This window comes from Tupaia chinensis, unplaced genomic scaffold (genome assembly GCF_000334495.1).
Source record: "Tupaia chinensis unplaced genomic scaffold, TupChi_1.0 Scaffold000081_1, whole genome shotgun sequence".
Classification (NCBI taxonomy): domain Eukaryota; kingdom Metazoa; phylum Chordata; class Mammalia; order Scandentia; family Tupaiidae; genus Tupaia; species Tupaia belangeri.
The window spans coordinates 179,949-192,996 of record NW_006159542.1 but is presented as its reverse complement, the minus strand read 5'-3'; the positions used below and the strand labels follow the sequence as shown (position 1 = coordinate 192,996).

At 39.8% G+C, this 13,048-nt stretch overlaps 1 protein-coding gene across 2 annotated transcripts in view; it reads left to right on the top strand.

The window, feature by feature from the left end:
* The window catches only part of TMEM245 (transmembrane protein 245), a 112,760-nt gene that overhangs the window by 13,315 nt on the left and 86,397 nt on the right, over positions 1–13,048 (top strand). For both annotated transcript variants that reach the window (XM_027769377.1, XM_006142706.3), the window contains exons 2-3: positions 3,779–3,896; positions 5,344–5,445. In XM_027769377.1, the coding sequence (XP_027625178.1) occupies positions 3,779–3,896; positions 5,344–5,445 (220 nt within the window). The remainder of the gene's footprint in view (positions 1–3,778; positions 3,897–5,343; positions 5,446–13,048) is intronic.

The window sequence follows — 13,048 nt, the reverse complement described above, 5'->3', positions numbered from 1 at the left end:
CCCCAAGAAAAAAACTAATCAGTACTTTGACTCCTTTTGAACTTAAGAAAAAAGTTAGTTTACATGTCATCCTCCCATTCTGTACCTGAGGTTGATCTTTGAACTTAAAAGCAGAACCTTGCATTTCTCTCTGTTTAATCTTACCCTCCCCCAAAACAGTCACCTGTTTCTCTCACCCTTACCCCCCCCCCCGTCTTATTTTAATTAGCCTACCATGTTAGTGTCATGATATCATTTTGAATCATTGTAGGTCATCTCAATGAAAAAAAAAAGTTTCTTTGTATTACCAGAGAGTGCATGTGCTCACCAGAATCAGAGAGAGAGAGAGGGAGGGAGGGAGCGAGCGAGAGAGAGAGAGAGAGAGAGAGCGAGCGGGCGAGAGCGAGCGAGCATAATCCTATTTTTTCCATTCCTCCTTCCCATTAGGATTTTGGGCATGCATGTTCAGTGTTTCTTAAAGTGTGTTTTTTAAGCTGCCTGGGCCAGGATTCAAACTACTGTTGGCTATATGGGATCTGGCTCCTCCAATTGCTGCACTGTGGGGCCAGCCTGGTCATGTCAAATTTTATCGACCACTCCTAGCGTAGTGTAATCTTGATTAAGATGGCAGCATCTGGAGCCAGATTCCTGGGTTCTGATCCTGGTTTACTAGGCAGTGAGCTTGGTCAGGTTGCTTCCCTGAAGTCTGTTTCTTTCACCTGTAAAATGGGGTATTAATGGGGTCAGTAGGTGGTGGTGTAGTTAAGGCGCTGGCCTTGGTTTGTTTGCTGGACCCAGGGGCTTGCTTTCTCACTCTCTCTCTCTGGCCAAATGGAAGAATAATGATGCTAAATGAAATTAAATAAATATACTTTTTAAAATGGGGATATTAATAGAATTTTTTTGTTGGGTTATAAAAGGATTAAAGGCGGTCCCATACATAAAGCATTAGAACAGGGCCTAATACTTGAGAGAAGTGTTATGTAAGTGTACTGTTATTCAGATTTTGTTCTGGGCTTTATAGTCAACTACCAGATTCTCTGAGTTCCCAGAGTTAGAGTCTCTTATCCTGCAAGCTTGAACTTTTTATTTATATACTTTTTTTTTTTTTTTTTTGAGAGATTTTTGCTAGTGAGGTGTGCACTCGCCAGAGACACAGAGACACAGAGACAGAAAGTGAGAAATCACTCCCCGGGGGAATGGCCACACCACAATCCCTTCTCCAGTTTCTTGGGATTTTGGGCATGCACACACATGTGCCCCATGAGTTTTAAGTTACCAGGTCTGGGATATGAACTGCAGTCGACTATGTAGGAATCCAGTCTCACTTCCCATGTCCTCATATATTTTTGGGCTTCAGAATTCTTTAATTCATTTGATAGAGTTGCTTGGAGAAAAAATATTTTAATATCCTTTTCATTGTAAAAGAATTAGTTTTCATTTAAAGTATATTGGGAAGTACAGAAAAAAGTAAAAAAAAAAAAAAACAGTTTTACCACCTAGATATAACCCCTTTCTTGGTACATTTCCTTCCCTCGCCACATAGTAGATACAAACATAACATGTATTTTTAATGTATTTTACTATTTCTCAGTAATATGGTATAGAAATCTAAGAATTCCATCGTCCTTGTTTTAAACAAATACTGTTTTTTATTGTTCTGAATTGCACTCTGGTTCTTTGTACTTAATGCTTTTTTAGAATTTATCATGATTTCTGATTAATTTGTTTTGTTTTGTTTTTGCTATAGGGCGCTTGTGCTTGCCAGGAAGACAGAGAGCGGGAAAGGCAAAGTGAGAAATCATCCCCCCCTGGGGCATGGCCACCGCAGTCCCTTTTCCTCTAGTCTCCTCTAGAGATTTTAGGCACACGCTCACATGTACCCTGCATGATTTCCAGGCTGCCAAGTCTGGGACTTGAATTGCAGTAACCACGTGGGAATCCAGCACTGTAACCACCACACCACCTGCTGGCCACCCCTCCGCCATTATTTCTAAGGATAAGATTTTTTTGTTTTGGAGAGATTTTTGCTGTAGGGTGTGTATGCTCACTGGAGAGACAGACAGCAAGAAATTATCCCCAGGGGAGATGGCCACACCGCAATCCCTTCTCCTTCATTCTCCTCTCCTCTTGGTATTTTGGGCACTCACGCACACGCACCCGGCATGAGTTTTAGCCGCCGGGTCTGGGACTCAAACTGTCATGGTCAATTACGTGGGAATCCAGCAACATAACTATTATACCATATCCTGGCCCCTCGAAGGATAAAGTTCTCAAGCTAAATTCTGAAGTCAAAAGTCATATAGCTTTTTGAGACCTACAGATTGTTTTTTATTGACAGATGTGATTAAAATAACAGTAGTTTTTTTCTGTCTTGTCATAATCCTGTCAGCTTTTTCTTTTTCTCTTTTTTAAGTATCTGTCTTTCCCTCCCTCCCTGTGTGTGTGAGAGAGAGGGGAAAAGTACGCTCAACACTGGGTCTCCCACTGCTGTCTTCCTCTCCCCAGGCCTTTCAGGCAGCCAGGTCCGTTGGTCCGGCAGGTACCCGGCGTGTGGAGGTCAACTGGAAAACCCAGCAGTGGCCTCCCATGTAGCTTCCAGCGGCGTAGTGTGGTCCAGCTGCTGTGCCACTGTGGCTGGGCTTATCGGTTCTTTCTCCTCATGTTGTGAAGTATAAGTTATAGTTCTTTTTTGTTTTAGTTTACTTTTTAATTTTTTTTCCAAGTCTCACATTAAACTTGATTTTACTTTCTTTGTCTTATTTCAATAAGTTCTTGGTACTAAATTTGTTCTGGTTTATGTAAATATTTTTACGTTTTTTGTAAATGTCTATAAACAAACTGGCTTCTTTTGGTACTTCCTAAGTGCTAGAGTCATTAACTTTGGTAAAGGGAAAACTAAGGAGGAAGAGACCCTGGCTCGTTCTTTTGTTCTCGTCTTGCTGTTTCTTCCTCTAATAATGTAATATTTTTTTTAGACAGGTTTCTTCAGCTGGTGCATATAACTCTGGATTAGGTTCTAACCATCTGTTCCCTAGATTATTTCAGCTGGGTCAATCCAGCAAGCTGCCTTCTTTTTAGCTTAAAAAAAATTTTTTTTTTTTCCCCAGTAACAAGCCTGTTTTATAGGCTAAAATAGAATCAACCTATTTCTTTCTGGAAAGCTTTTCTTGTCTTGTTTCTTTTTGTTTCAGTTTACTTCTTCCGTGAGTCAAAGAAAGACAGCCCCTCGAACAGGGTCTTCCATGCTGGGATCCACTCCTGCCTCAGTCAGTCCCACATGATGGGTAGAAGCATGCTCATGCACTGAGGGAGGTTTCCCCATTGGAACCTGCAGTCTATGTGGGTCAACCCTGTAGAGCATCATGTTTTACCACTGTGCTACTATCTAGCTCCTTTTTATCTTTTCATTTCTTTTCTTAACATTATAACTTTAATAACTACCAGATTAGGCTTTTAATTATAATTGATGGATTATGCATTGAATATTTTATCTTAAATATGTTTACATATGAAATGAGCTTGAACGTTCTCATATTTTAAATGAAAATTGTGTACTCTTTGTTAAACATTTATTTACCTACTGTTAGCACATGAGATTTTAAAAGCGTGTTTATTTACTTAAATGATCAGACAGGAGAGGAGAACCTACATAGGCTTCAACACCACCAGCTTCTATCTTACTTGTGCTGTGTCCAAGGCATTCATGCTGTATAGATGCTTGCAAATTTTGTATAATTGCATGTTCATTTTCACATGTACATATTTTACAACCATGTCTATATTTCATTTATTTAAGATCTGGACGTTGGTAGTTGGCTATGTGTTGGCTGTTTCATTCAAGTGGAATGCAAGCACTGAACGCTACTTGAGAGCAGTTGCGATTCCTGTCTGGATTATATTGCTTTTTCATTTAGGTGGGTCCCTTCTTTTTACAAAAAAGTCTCACTAAAGGGCAGCAGAGGCTGACTGGGTGAATGAAAACGAATTCTTTGTAGGGAGATGTATATATATGTATATGTATGTATACACACACATATTTGTAATTCTTTAAAATCATCTTTAGAGAATGGTTAGCATTATTCTTTAATGAAAATGATTTGACCTATCTATCTTTTAATTATATTACATAATTATTTCCAAAAAGGTCCTTTAAAAGTAAACATTTAGAAAGTGGCGCACACTTGGACTCGTGATTATTTCTAAGTGTTACACTTAAGGAGGGTGGTGCAAATGAGTGGTCAGAATGATAAGAGGGGCTCAGAATCATGTGTGAGAAACAGTTAAAGGAACTAGAGATGTTTACTCTGGATATGTGAGGAAGGGACAAGGCTCTAGGGGTGGGGAGAAGGGAGAGGTAGGGGAGGATATAAAATATGAAGGACTATCTGTAACATTTGAAGCATTGTGCTGTGAAAGAGTGATTTAATCTGTTCTCCATAAGAATGGGAGAGATGTCAGAGCAGTGAGAAGCTTTGGAGAGACAAGTCTCCATTGCACGTAAAGATGATTAGTGTCTGCACTGTTAGTTCCATAATGTGTGAGACTGTTCTCTGCTAGCTGGGTGGCCGCTAGCATGATAAATGTCTTTTAGAGCCACTTTATTGTTAAATGTGAAATATGTCTCTGCTTAGAGTCTAATGTTGAACAAAGCGTTAACCTTCTAGCTTTGTTGAGTTGGAAAGCTAGAGGAGTTTATCTGCAAGATCCCCTCTCATGTTTTATGTGAGTCTTTTTGAATTTGGGGAAAGCAGAAGTCCCAGGAAGGTATGTCCATGAGACTTTAGATGATCTCAGGGAAAGGCCGATGGTTATGAGTAGGGGTCTGTTTTTGACTACTTACTAACATTTTACTCTGAACACTAATAGAGGCTACACTGAAGATTTTGCTGTGCTCTTTTGAGCTAGTCCACCCTTTTTTTTTTTTTTTGAGAGAGAGGAGAATTCATACTCAATTATATTTTCAGAAAAATCGAGTCAGGCTCTGTGACTTTAGGATCCATGCCTGATTCTTGTTATTCTGGGGTGAAGTAGGTGGTTTCAGTTCCGGATGGTCTTAAGCCCTGAAAGTACTTTCGAATGTTCTCAATTCTGCAGATGATAGAAGCTATTAAAGGTAGGCTGGCACTATTCTCAGTCCTGTAGACCGAAGGCCTCTGAGAGAAGGCTAAACTCACAAATTAAGGTTTCATCTATCTGATGGCCTTTTACCACCATTTTTTCCCTGCGAAATAATTTATTGACTAACATACACACCACGTTGTTCTGGCAGTCTACTACCATGAGTATTTTAAAGACAAGTGCTAAGCTTTTATTTTTAAAGTCTCATTTTCTACTAAACCTGTAATTCTTAATCATTTGCAGCATCCCTGGCTGGCTCCTGGAGAATTCCAGTCTTCCTGGTTATTGTTTTCCTGATGTCTGTGGGCACCCTCTATGAAAAGCAAAATGAAAAAGAGTCTTCTGGTAAGAGAGAGGGCATTCTATAATTATTGTTCTTAAGTATGTTGGGAAGCATTTTTATACAAAAGAGTGCTACGATGAAATAGCTTTACATCTGTTTAAAAACTTCTGATGTTTTCTGAATACAAAATAAATTTTAAAGTATTTTAGGTCGTTAAACCATGCCCTGTTTTTTTGTATTTTTTAAAATCTAGGTATAATTCATATGACATACAGTTTAAAAGTGGCATTTAGCATATTCACAGTGCTGCGCAACTCTCCCCATGTATCTAGTTCTAAGATGTTTTCTTCATACTAAAAGGGAAGAAGTCCCCTACCTAAGTGCTCCCCATCCTCCCGTCCCCACAACCACCGTGATAGTCTGCTTTGCCTCTCTATGGATTTACCTAGTCTGAATGTTCCATGTAAATTGTAGCATGTATCAGTATTTTATTCCTTTTTTTTTTTTTGGAGAGGTTTTCGCTATAGGGTGCGTGCGCTCGCCAGACAGACAGAGAGAGTCATAGAGACAGAAAGCGAGAAATCCCCCCCCCAGAGGGGATGGTCACGCCACAATTCCTTCTCTTCCATTCTCCTCTCCGGATCTTGGGCACATACACACACGCGCCTAGCGTGAGTTTTAAGCCACCGGGTCCGGGACGCGAACCACGGTCGACTACGTGGGAGGCCAGCGACATAGCCATTACTCTGACTGCTGGTTCCCAGTATTTTATTCCTTTTTATAAGGCTGAATAAAAATTTATGGGTTGATATGCCACATTTTGTTTATCCATTCATCAGTCGATGGACAATAGGTTGTTTCTACTTTTTTAGCTATAGATAATAGTGCTGCTGTGAATATTTGTTTATACAAGTATTTGAATATCCATTTTCAGTACCTCTGGATATTTACCTAGGAATGGAATTAATAAGTCATATGGTAATTCTGTGTTTAACATTTGAGGAACTGCTGTTCCACAGCAGCTGCACTATTTTCCAAACCCATCACGATGTATGAAAATTCTAATTTGTCCACATCCTTGTCAACATTTATTATTTTCTGTTTTTTTGGTAATGGCCACTCTAGTGGTTGTGGTTCTCTTACTGTGGTTTTGATTTGCATTTCTGTAACAATTAATAATATTGAGTGTATTTTCATAGGGATGTTAGCAATTTGTATATCTTATTTGGAGAAATGTCTATTCAGGTTCTTGCTCTTCCTTTTGTTTACACATTTACCTGTTTATTTTAAGGGGTATTACAAAGGAACAAAGGATACAATGAATGCCCAGGTGGAAGAGAGTCATAGGGAAAGCTATGGGAGAAGGGGCGTGGAGCTTCCATGCTCTCTCTGGGTGTACCGCCTTTTAAGAACTTCTGTGCGTTCTGTCTAGAAGTGCCTTTTGCCCATTTTTTTTTATTGATTGTTAGCCTTTTTGTTTTTGAGCTTTAGGACTTATATAATTGTATGTGTTTGTATTCTTCCCCCGCCCCAATATTAGACACTTATAAGATAAATGATTTACAAATATTTTCTCCCGTTCTGTGGGTTGTCTTTATATTCTCTAGTCTCCTTTGATGTGTAGGAAATTTTAATTTTTTAAAGAATTATTATTTTTTCAAGAATTATTTAATTTAATTTTTTTACTTATTTTAATTTGACCAGAGAGGGACACAGAGAGAAAGAGAGGAAGAAAGAGAGAAAGCAAGCCTCTGGGTCTGCAGTTGCCCATGTGGGAGTCCAGTGCCCTTAACCACCATGTCACCTGCTGGCCCCAAGAATTATTTTTTTAACTTTATTGATTTAGGTATTTATTTAAATTTGACCAGAAAGAGACAGAGCGAGAAAGGGAGAGGGAAAGTGAGAAAGCAAGTTGGCCACGTGGGAGTCCATTGCCTTTAACCCTCATGCCAGCTGCTGGCCCCGGAAATTTTTTAAAAAGAATGATCTATGTACTTAATTTTATTTGTTGTTACTTTTTTAATTTGACTGGAAAGAGACAGAGATAGAGAAAGGGAAAGTGAGAAAGTAAGCTGCCAGGTTTGGGACTTGAACTGCAGTTAGCCATGTGAGAGTCCAATACCTTAACCACTGTGCCACCTGCTGGCCCATAAGTTTTAATTTTGTTGAAGTCCAACTTATCTGTTTTCTTCTGTTGCTTGTGTTATTGTCTTGACTACAAACCACTGGCAAATCCAGTCATGAATATTTGTCCCTGTGTTTTCTTATTTTTTTGGAGAGGTTTTTGCTATAGGGCACATGCGCTCATCAGAGAGACAGAGAGAGAGAAAGCAAAAAATCACCCCCCGGGGGGATGGCCACGCGGCAATCCCTTCTCCTCTATTCTCCTCTTGGGATCTTGGGCAGGCACGCACGCACGCACACTTGAGTTTAAGCTATCGGGTCCAGGACTTGAACTGCAGTCGATTACATGGGAGTTCAGCGACATAGCCATTACGCTAAATGCTGGTCCCTTGTCCCTATGTTTTCTTAAGAATTCGAAATTTTTACCTCTGTCTCTGTATCGCCAGAGGGCTTGTGTTTGTGAGAGAGAGAGAGAGAGAGAGAGAGAGAGAGAGAGAACTCCACAACAGTGTGTGGGCATGCAGTAGTGCTTTTTGTTTCGTTTCTCTATCCTGTTAGAATATTTGGAATACACACACATACGCACTCGCACATGCACACACCAGGCATGAAGGACCAGGATTCCAACTGCAATCACATTGTGAGGTCTAGTTCCTTGTACATAGGGCTTAATCACTGTGCTGTGGGGCTGGCCCTAAATTTTAATCTCTAATATTTAGGTTTTTGATTCATTTTGATCTTAATTTTTTTATATGGTGTGAGAAAGGGTCTGAACTTTTTTTTTTTTTTTCCTGGCAAGTGGTTGTCCATTCCTCTGAAACCGTTTGTTGAAGAGACTACCCTTTTTCTATCGAATACTCTTGGCTCCCTTGATAGAACAGTTTTCCATCGATATGTGGGTTTATTTCTGGACTTTATTCCATTAGTTTGTATGCTGATCCTTATGCCAGGACCAAACTGTTTTAGTTACTATAGATTTGTAGAAGTTTTGAAATGAAGAAATGTGAATTCTCCAACTTTGTTCGTTTTCAAGATCGTTTTTGTCTATTTAGGGTCCCTCGCATTTTCATACGCATTTTATGTATTTTAAGATCAGCTTTCTATTTTTTAAAGATATTTTTTGCCATAGGGCATGTGTGTGGGCTTACCAGAGACAGAGAGACAAGGAAAGTGAGAAATCATCCCCCAGGGGGGATGGCCACACCACAATCCCTTCTCCTCTGTGATTTTTTTAAAATACAAAAAACTGGATTATAGGGAACATTTCATTTGTAACTGTGTGTGTGTATATATATATATATGTATAAATATTTATATGTATATGTATATACATATACATATATTCACACACATATAAATATATACAATTTATTTATTTTTAAAAAATATTGCCAGAGGTCTTATGTGTTTACCTGAGAGAGATAGGAGCTGGGAGGAGGGTTGGGGAGAGGTGAGTGAAGGAGTGAAAAAGCACCTCACCTGGGGAATAGTGCTGCAGTCCCTTCTCCATTTCGTCCTCCTTTTAGGATTTTGGGCATACATGCACATAGACCTGGTGTGTTTCATAAGCTTTTAGGTCCTGTCTGGGACTCAAACTGCACAGTTGGCCATGTGGAATCCAGCTGTCTTTTTTTTTTTTTTTTTGTTATAGGGCCTGTGCACTCGCCAGAAAGACAGAGACAGAGAGCGAAAAATCACTCCCCAGGGGGATGGCCACGCCACAATCCCTTCTCCTCCACCCTCCTCTCGGGATCTTGGGCATGCACGCACACGCGCCCAATGTGAATTTAAGTCACCAGGTCCAGGATTTGAACTATTGTCGACTATATGGGAGTTCAGTGACATAGCCATTATGCTAACTGCTGGTCCCAATCCAGCTGTCTTAACCACCATGCCACAGGCTGGCCCTATGACTCACGTTTTAAACTAAATTATGTCATGAATATCTTTCTATGTCAAGAATATAATTCTCCAACATTAATTTTAGTATCTTTATTTGTGAGGCTAATTGTGGCATTCTGGTATATTTAAATGTACAGCTATCTTATAAAAGCTTTTTAAAAATTATTTTAATTTTATTATATGTTTTATCTTTATTATTTTATTTGGTAAATGAGGCCTGAAAATTGTAAAAACACCTTTTTATTTATAGATATATGTTTAGAATTTTAAAATAATTACCCACAGGGAAACCTTAATGGCATCTCTCTCTGATAGTGGAAAGCAGGGAAGATTTTATTTGATTCTGTATCTTGCTGTCTTTTTAAGTTTTCCTTGCTCAGCCTGTCTTCCTTGTTACAATCTGTTAGACTTTGTGGTCACATATCAGGTAAGCGGAAGTACATTTCCTGTTCTGGCAATGACTATAGAAAGCTTAGTGGTTTCTACTTGTTCCTCTGGTTAGCTTTGTCTCCTTTCTGTTCTTTCTCCTCGTAGTAAGTGATTCAGACAGCCTTACTTACCCTTCGTCCCTCAGTGTAGGATGGTAGGATGGTTTTCTCTTTAAACTGCTTTTGTCCAGGGCTAAATAAATACTTTATTCCAGTATATGAATAATGTGAATCTAGGCTATGGATTTTGGTTAGGTTTCTGCTAGAGTGTAAATTCTATTTTTTTAAAAAGGATTATCTAATTTATTATTATTTTTCCAATTTTCTATAGGGCATGTGTGTGTGTGTGTGTGTGTGTGTGTGTGTGAGAGAGAGAGAGAGAAAGAGAAAGCAAAGTGAGAGAAAGTGAGAAAGCAAGAAGCAAGTTGCCAGGTCTGGGACTTGAACCACAGTTGGCCATGTGGGAGTCCAGCACCTTACCCACTGTGCCACCTGCTGACCCTATGAGTGTAGATTGTAACACCAAGTTTTGAGCCTGAGAAAAATGAAGACCGTGGTAGATTACTATCATCAGCCGTAATTCCAGAAGAGTGGTGTGTTGATGTGCAAGCCAGACTTCTGGCATCTGTATTCCTTACTGTTATAAGGAAGGAAATCACAACAGTGTCATATAAATGTTGAGACCAGATTTGGAAATGTTGGTTTTCTTTGTTTTGTTTTACTCTCATTCCAGCCTTCCTCAGAAATAGGTTATTCTTGAACTCAAGCTCTTTTCTGGATTCCTAGTCTAAACAATCCTCAGTACAAAATAAACCTTTTAAATGTTATTTCTAAGTTTCTGACCCCATCCCCCCACCTCCCGAACCCTCTCTTTTTTTGGAACCAGAACTCAAACCATCTAGTCCATGAAGGAACAAACCTCTTTTATTTATAGTCAGTTCATCTCTGCAGATGTCACTGTAATATAGTTAGGTAAAGGAATGCTTCCCTTCATGCCAGTGCATTGCTGTGTATTGATTCCTCCTGTCAAATAACCACTGTCCCATTGTATGGTTTCCTCTTGTATTATTCTCTGTGTCTTCTGAGCTTTGAGTCCTTTGCTGCCAAAGAAGTTTTCGTGATCTGTGGTTCAGTAGACTCATAGAATTAGTCCTTGGTATTTCATTACAGTTCAAAGCATACGCTTGGTTCCTAGACCCTGAAAACTCTGCTTGTGGATCATTACTGAATTATCAGTACTTTCACTGGTTCCTTCCAAACACAGGTGCCTTACTTAGTGGGTTTTTCTTACATCTGAAAGTTCTTAAGTGGTATTTCCTAGGAGTTTAAGATAATGTAGAGGAAAAATGGTTGAGTGCTTGCCATGGGCCAAGAACTGTTACATACTTTCCAATGCACTATCTTTTTAAATCCAGAAACAAATGAAATAAAACCTGAACAAATAAAATTTTACAAAATAGATCATGTCTCCTTTATGCAGATGAAGACCTTGTCTGTCTTCCAGAGTTAACTTGCTTGCTCACAGTCCCACGGGTTGCTGGCAGAGCTGAAGTTTAAACTGAGTCCCTTCACTCTAGTGTTCATTCCCTTCACTAGGCTCTTTTTTTTTTTTTTTAAGAATTATTTATTTAGCTTTATTTGTTCATTCATTTGTTTTAATTTGGCCAGAGAGAGAGAGAGAGAGGGAAAGTGAGAAAGCAAGCTGCCAGGTCCCAGGACTTGAACTGCAGTCAGCCATGTGTAAGTCCAGCACCCTTAACCACCATGCCACCTGCTGGCCCTTCGCGAGGCTCTTTACACAACCATCAGTCATCCTGAAAAAGTATTGACTACTCATCCTGTCGCTTTCAGCTGTAGTTGTGAGTTCTTTCAGTCTTCCAAGTTGGCCCTCTTGGCTTACCATAACTACATGCTCCTCTGTCTCCCAGATCCCAGAAACCCTTAGTGGAAACCTGGAACAAGCCTTTGGTGTGTTTTCCTGACCTGTGAGAAAAGAGGAATGTTACTATTTTATTATCTCCTATAGTTAAGGCCCTGTTAGATTTTTAAACGTGCCATCTTAATTTTTTGAGAAATCCAATGAGATTGGTATATATGGATTTAAAAAAAAGAATACAGATGAACAAACTTAGGCTCAGAGAGTCATTTGCTCAGCATAAGAGGGTTTTTCAAGGACTTAGGAAACAAAAATGAGATGTGTGTGTAACAGCTTAGAGATCCCACCTGAGAGCTGCTGGCAAATGCAGCCAAGGGTTACCTAACTTTGGTAACTGTTAATGACCAGAAATACCTTTGCAGGGAAGGCCTGGCAGTTGCCTTAATTGCTTTGGTAGAGCAGGCAATATGACTGAACAAGTTTGGACCAGTTAAGCACCAAATTGAAAAAAAGGAACAACTAAATTTTTTTGTTTTCTTTTTTTTTTTTTTTTTAAAGTTTTCTCCATAGAGTTCATGTACTTGTCAGAGAGACAGAGAGAGAGAAGGTGAGAAATTACCCTAGAGGGGAGATGGCCATACTACAGTCCCGTCTCTTCCCAGGATTTGGGGCATACACACACAGTCACCCAGTGTGATTTTCAAGCCTCTGGGTCTGGGACTCAACCATGCTGTTGGCCCTGTGGAACCCAGTGCCTTAACCACCACGCCACCTGCTGGCCTGTGAACTAAATTTCTTACAGCTCCTTTCCCTCTCCCCATTTCTAATACTGCCAGTTAAGTCGGCCTAGACAGACTTCTTCCAGTCCACATCTGGGCCCTAGTGAAGAGATACCGCAAGTTGTTGAGAGGGAGATTATTTTTCGCATTAGTAATGGAAACAGAAGCCTTCTTCAAAGAGACCTTTGCAAGCTGGGAGAGGTTTTATTTGGTATGCATTGCCTCCTTCCAGTAAGTATCTGGCAACTGCCACTATCCCTGTGAAAAAGAATGAGGTAGATCAAGAAGTATCTCCGTATTTAGACTGGTATCAAACAGTATTTTTCCTGGGTTATTTAAAAACGTAGTCTGTTCATGGTCAAGTCAGTTGTCCTAACAGATAATATCTGACCTTGGGATCTGTTCCGTTATGTGCCAGGCCCAGCGTTTCTGTGCCCTGGTGCTAGGCCACTAGTGTCAGTGGCCTGCTTGTTTGGATTTGTGTAGATATCCTGCTGTTCGGGCCTTCACTCAATACTGGCCTTGTCCCTGCGTGAATTGATACTTGAAACTTTCG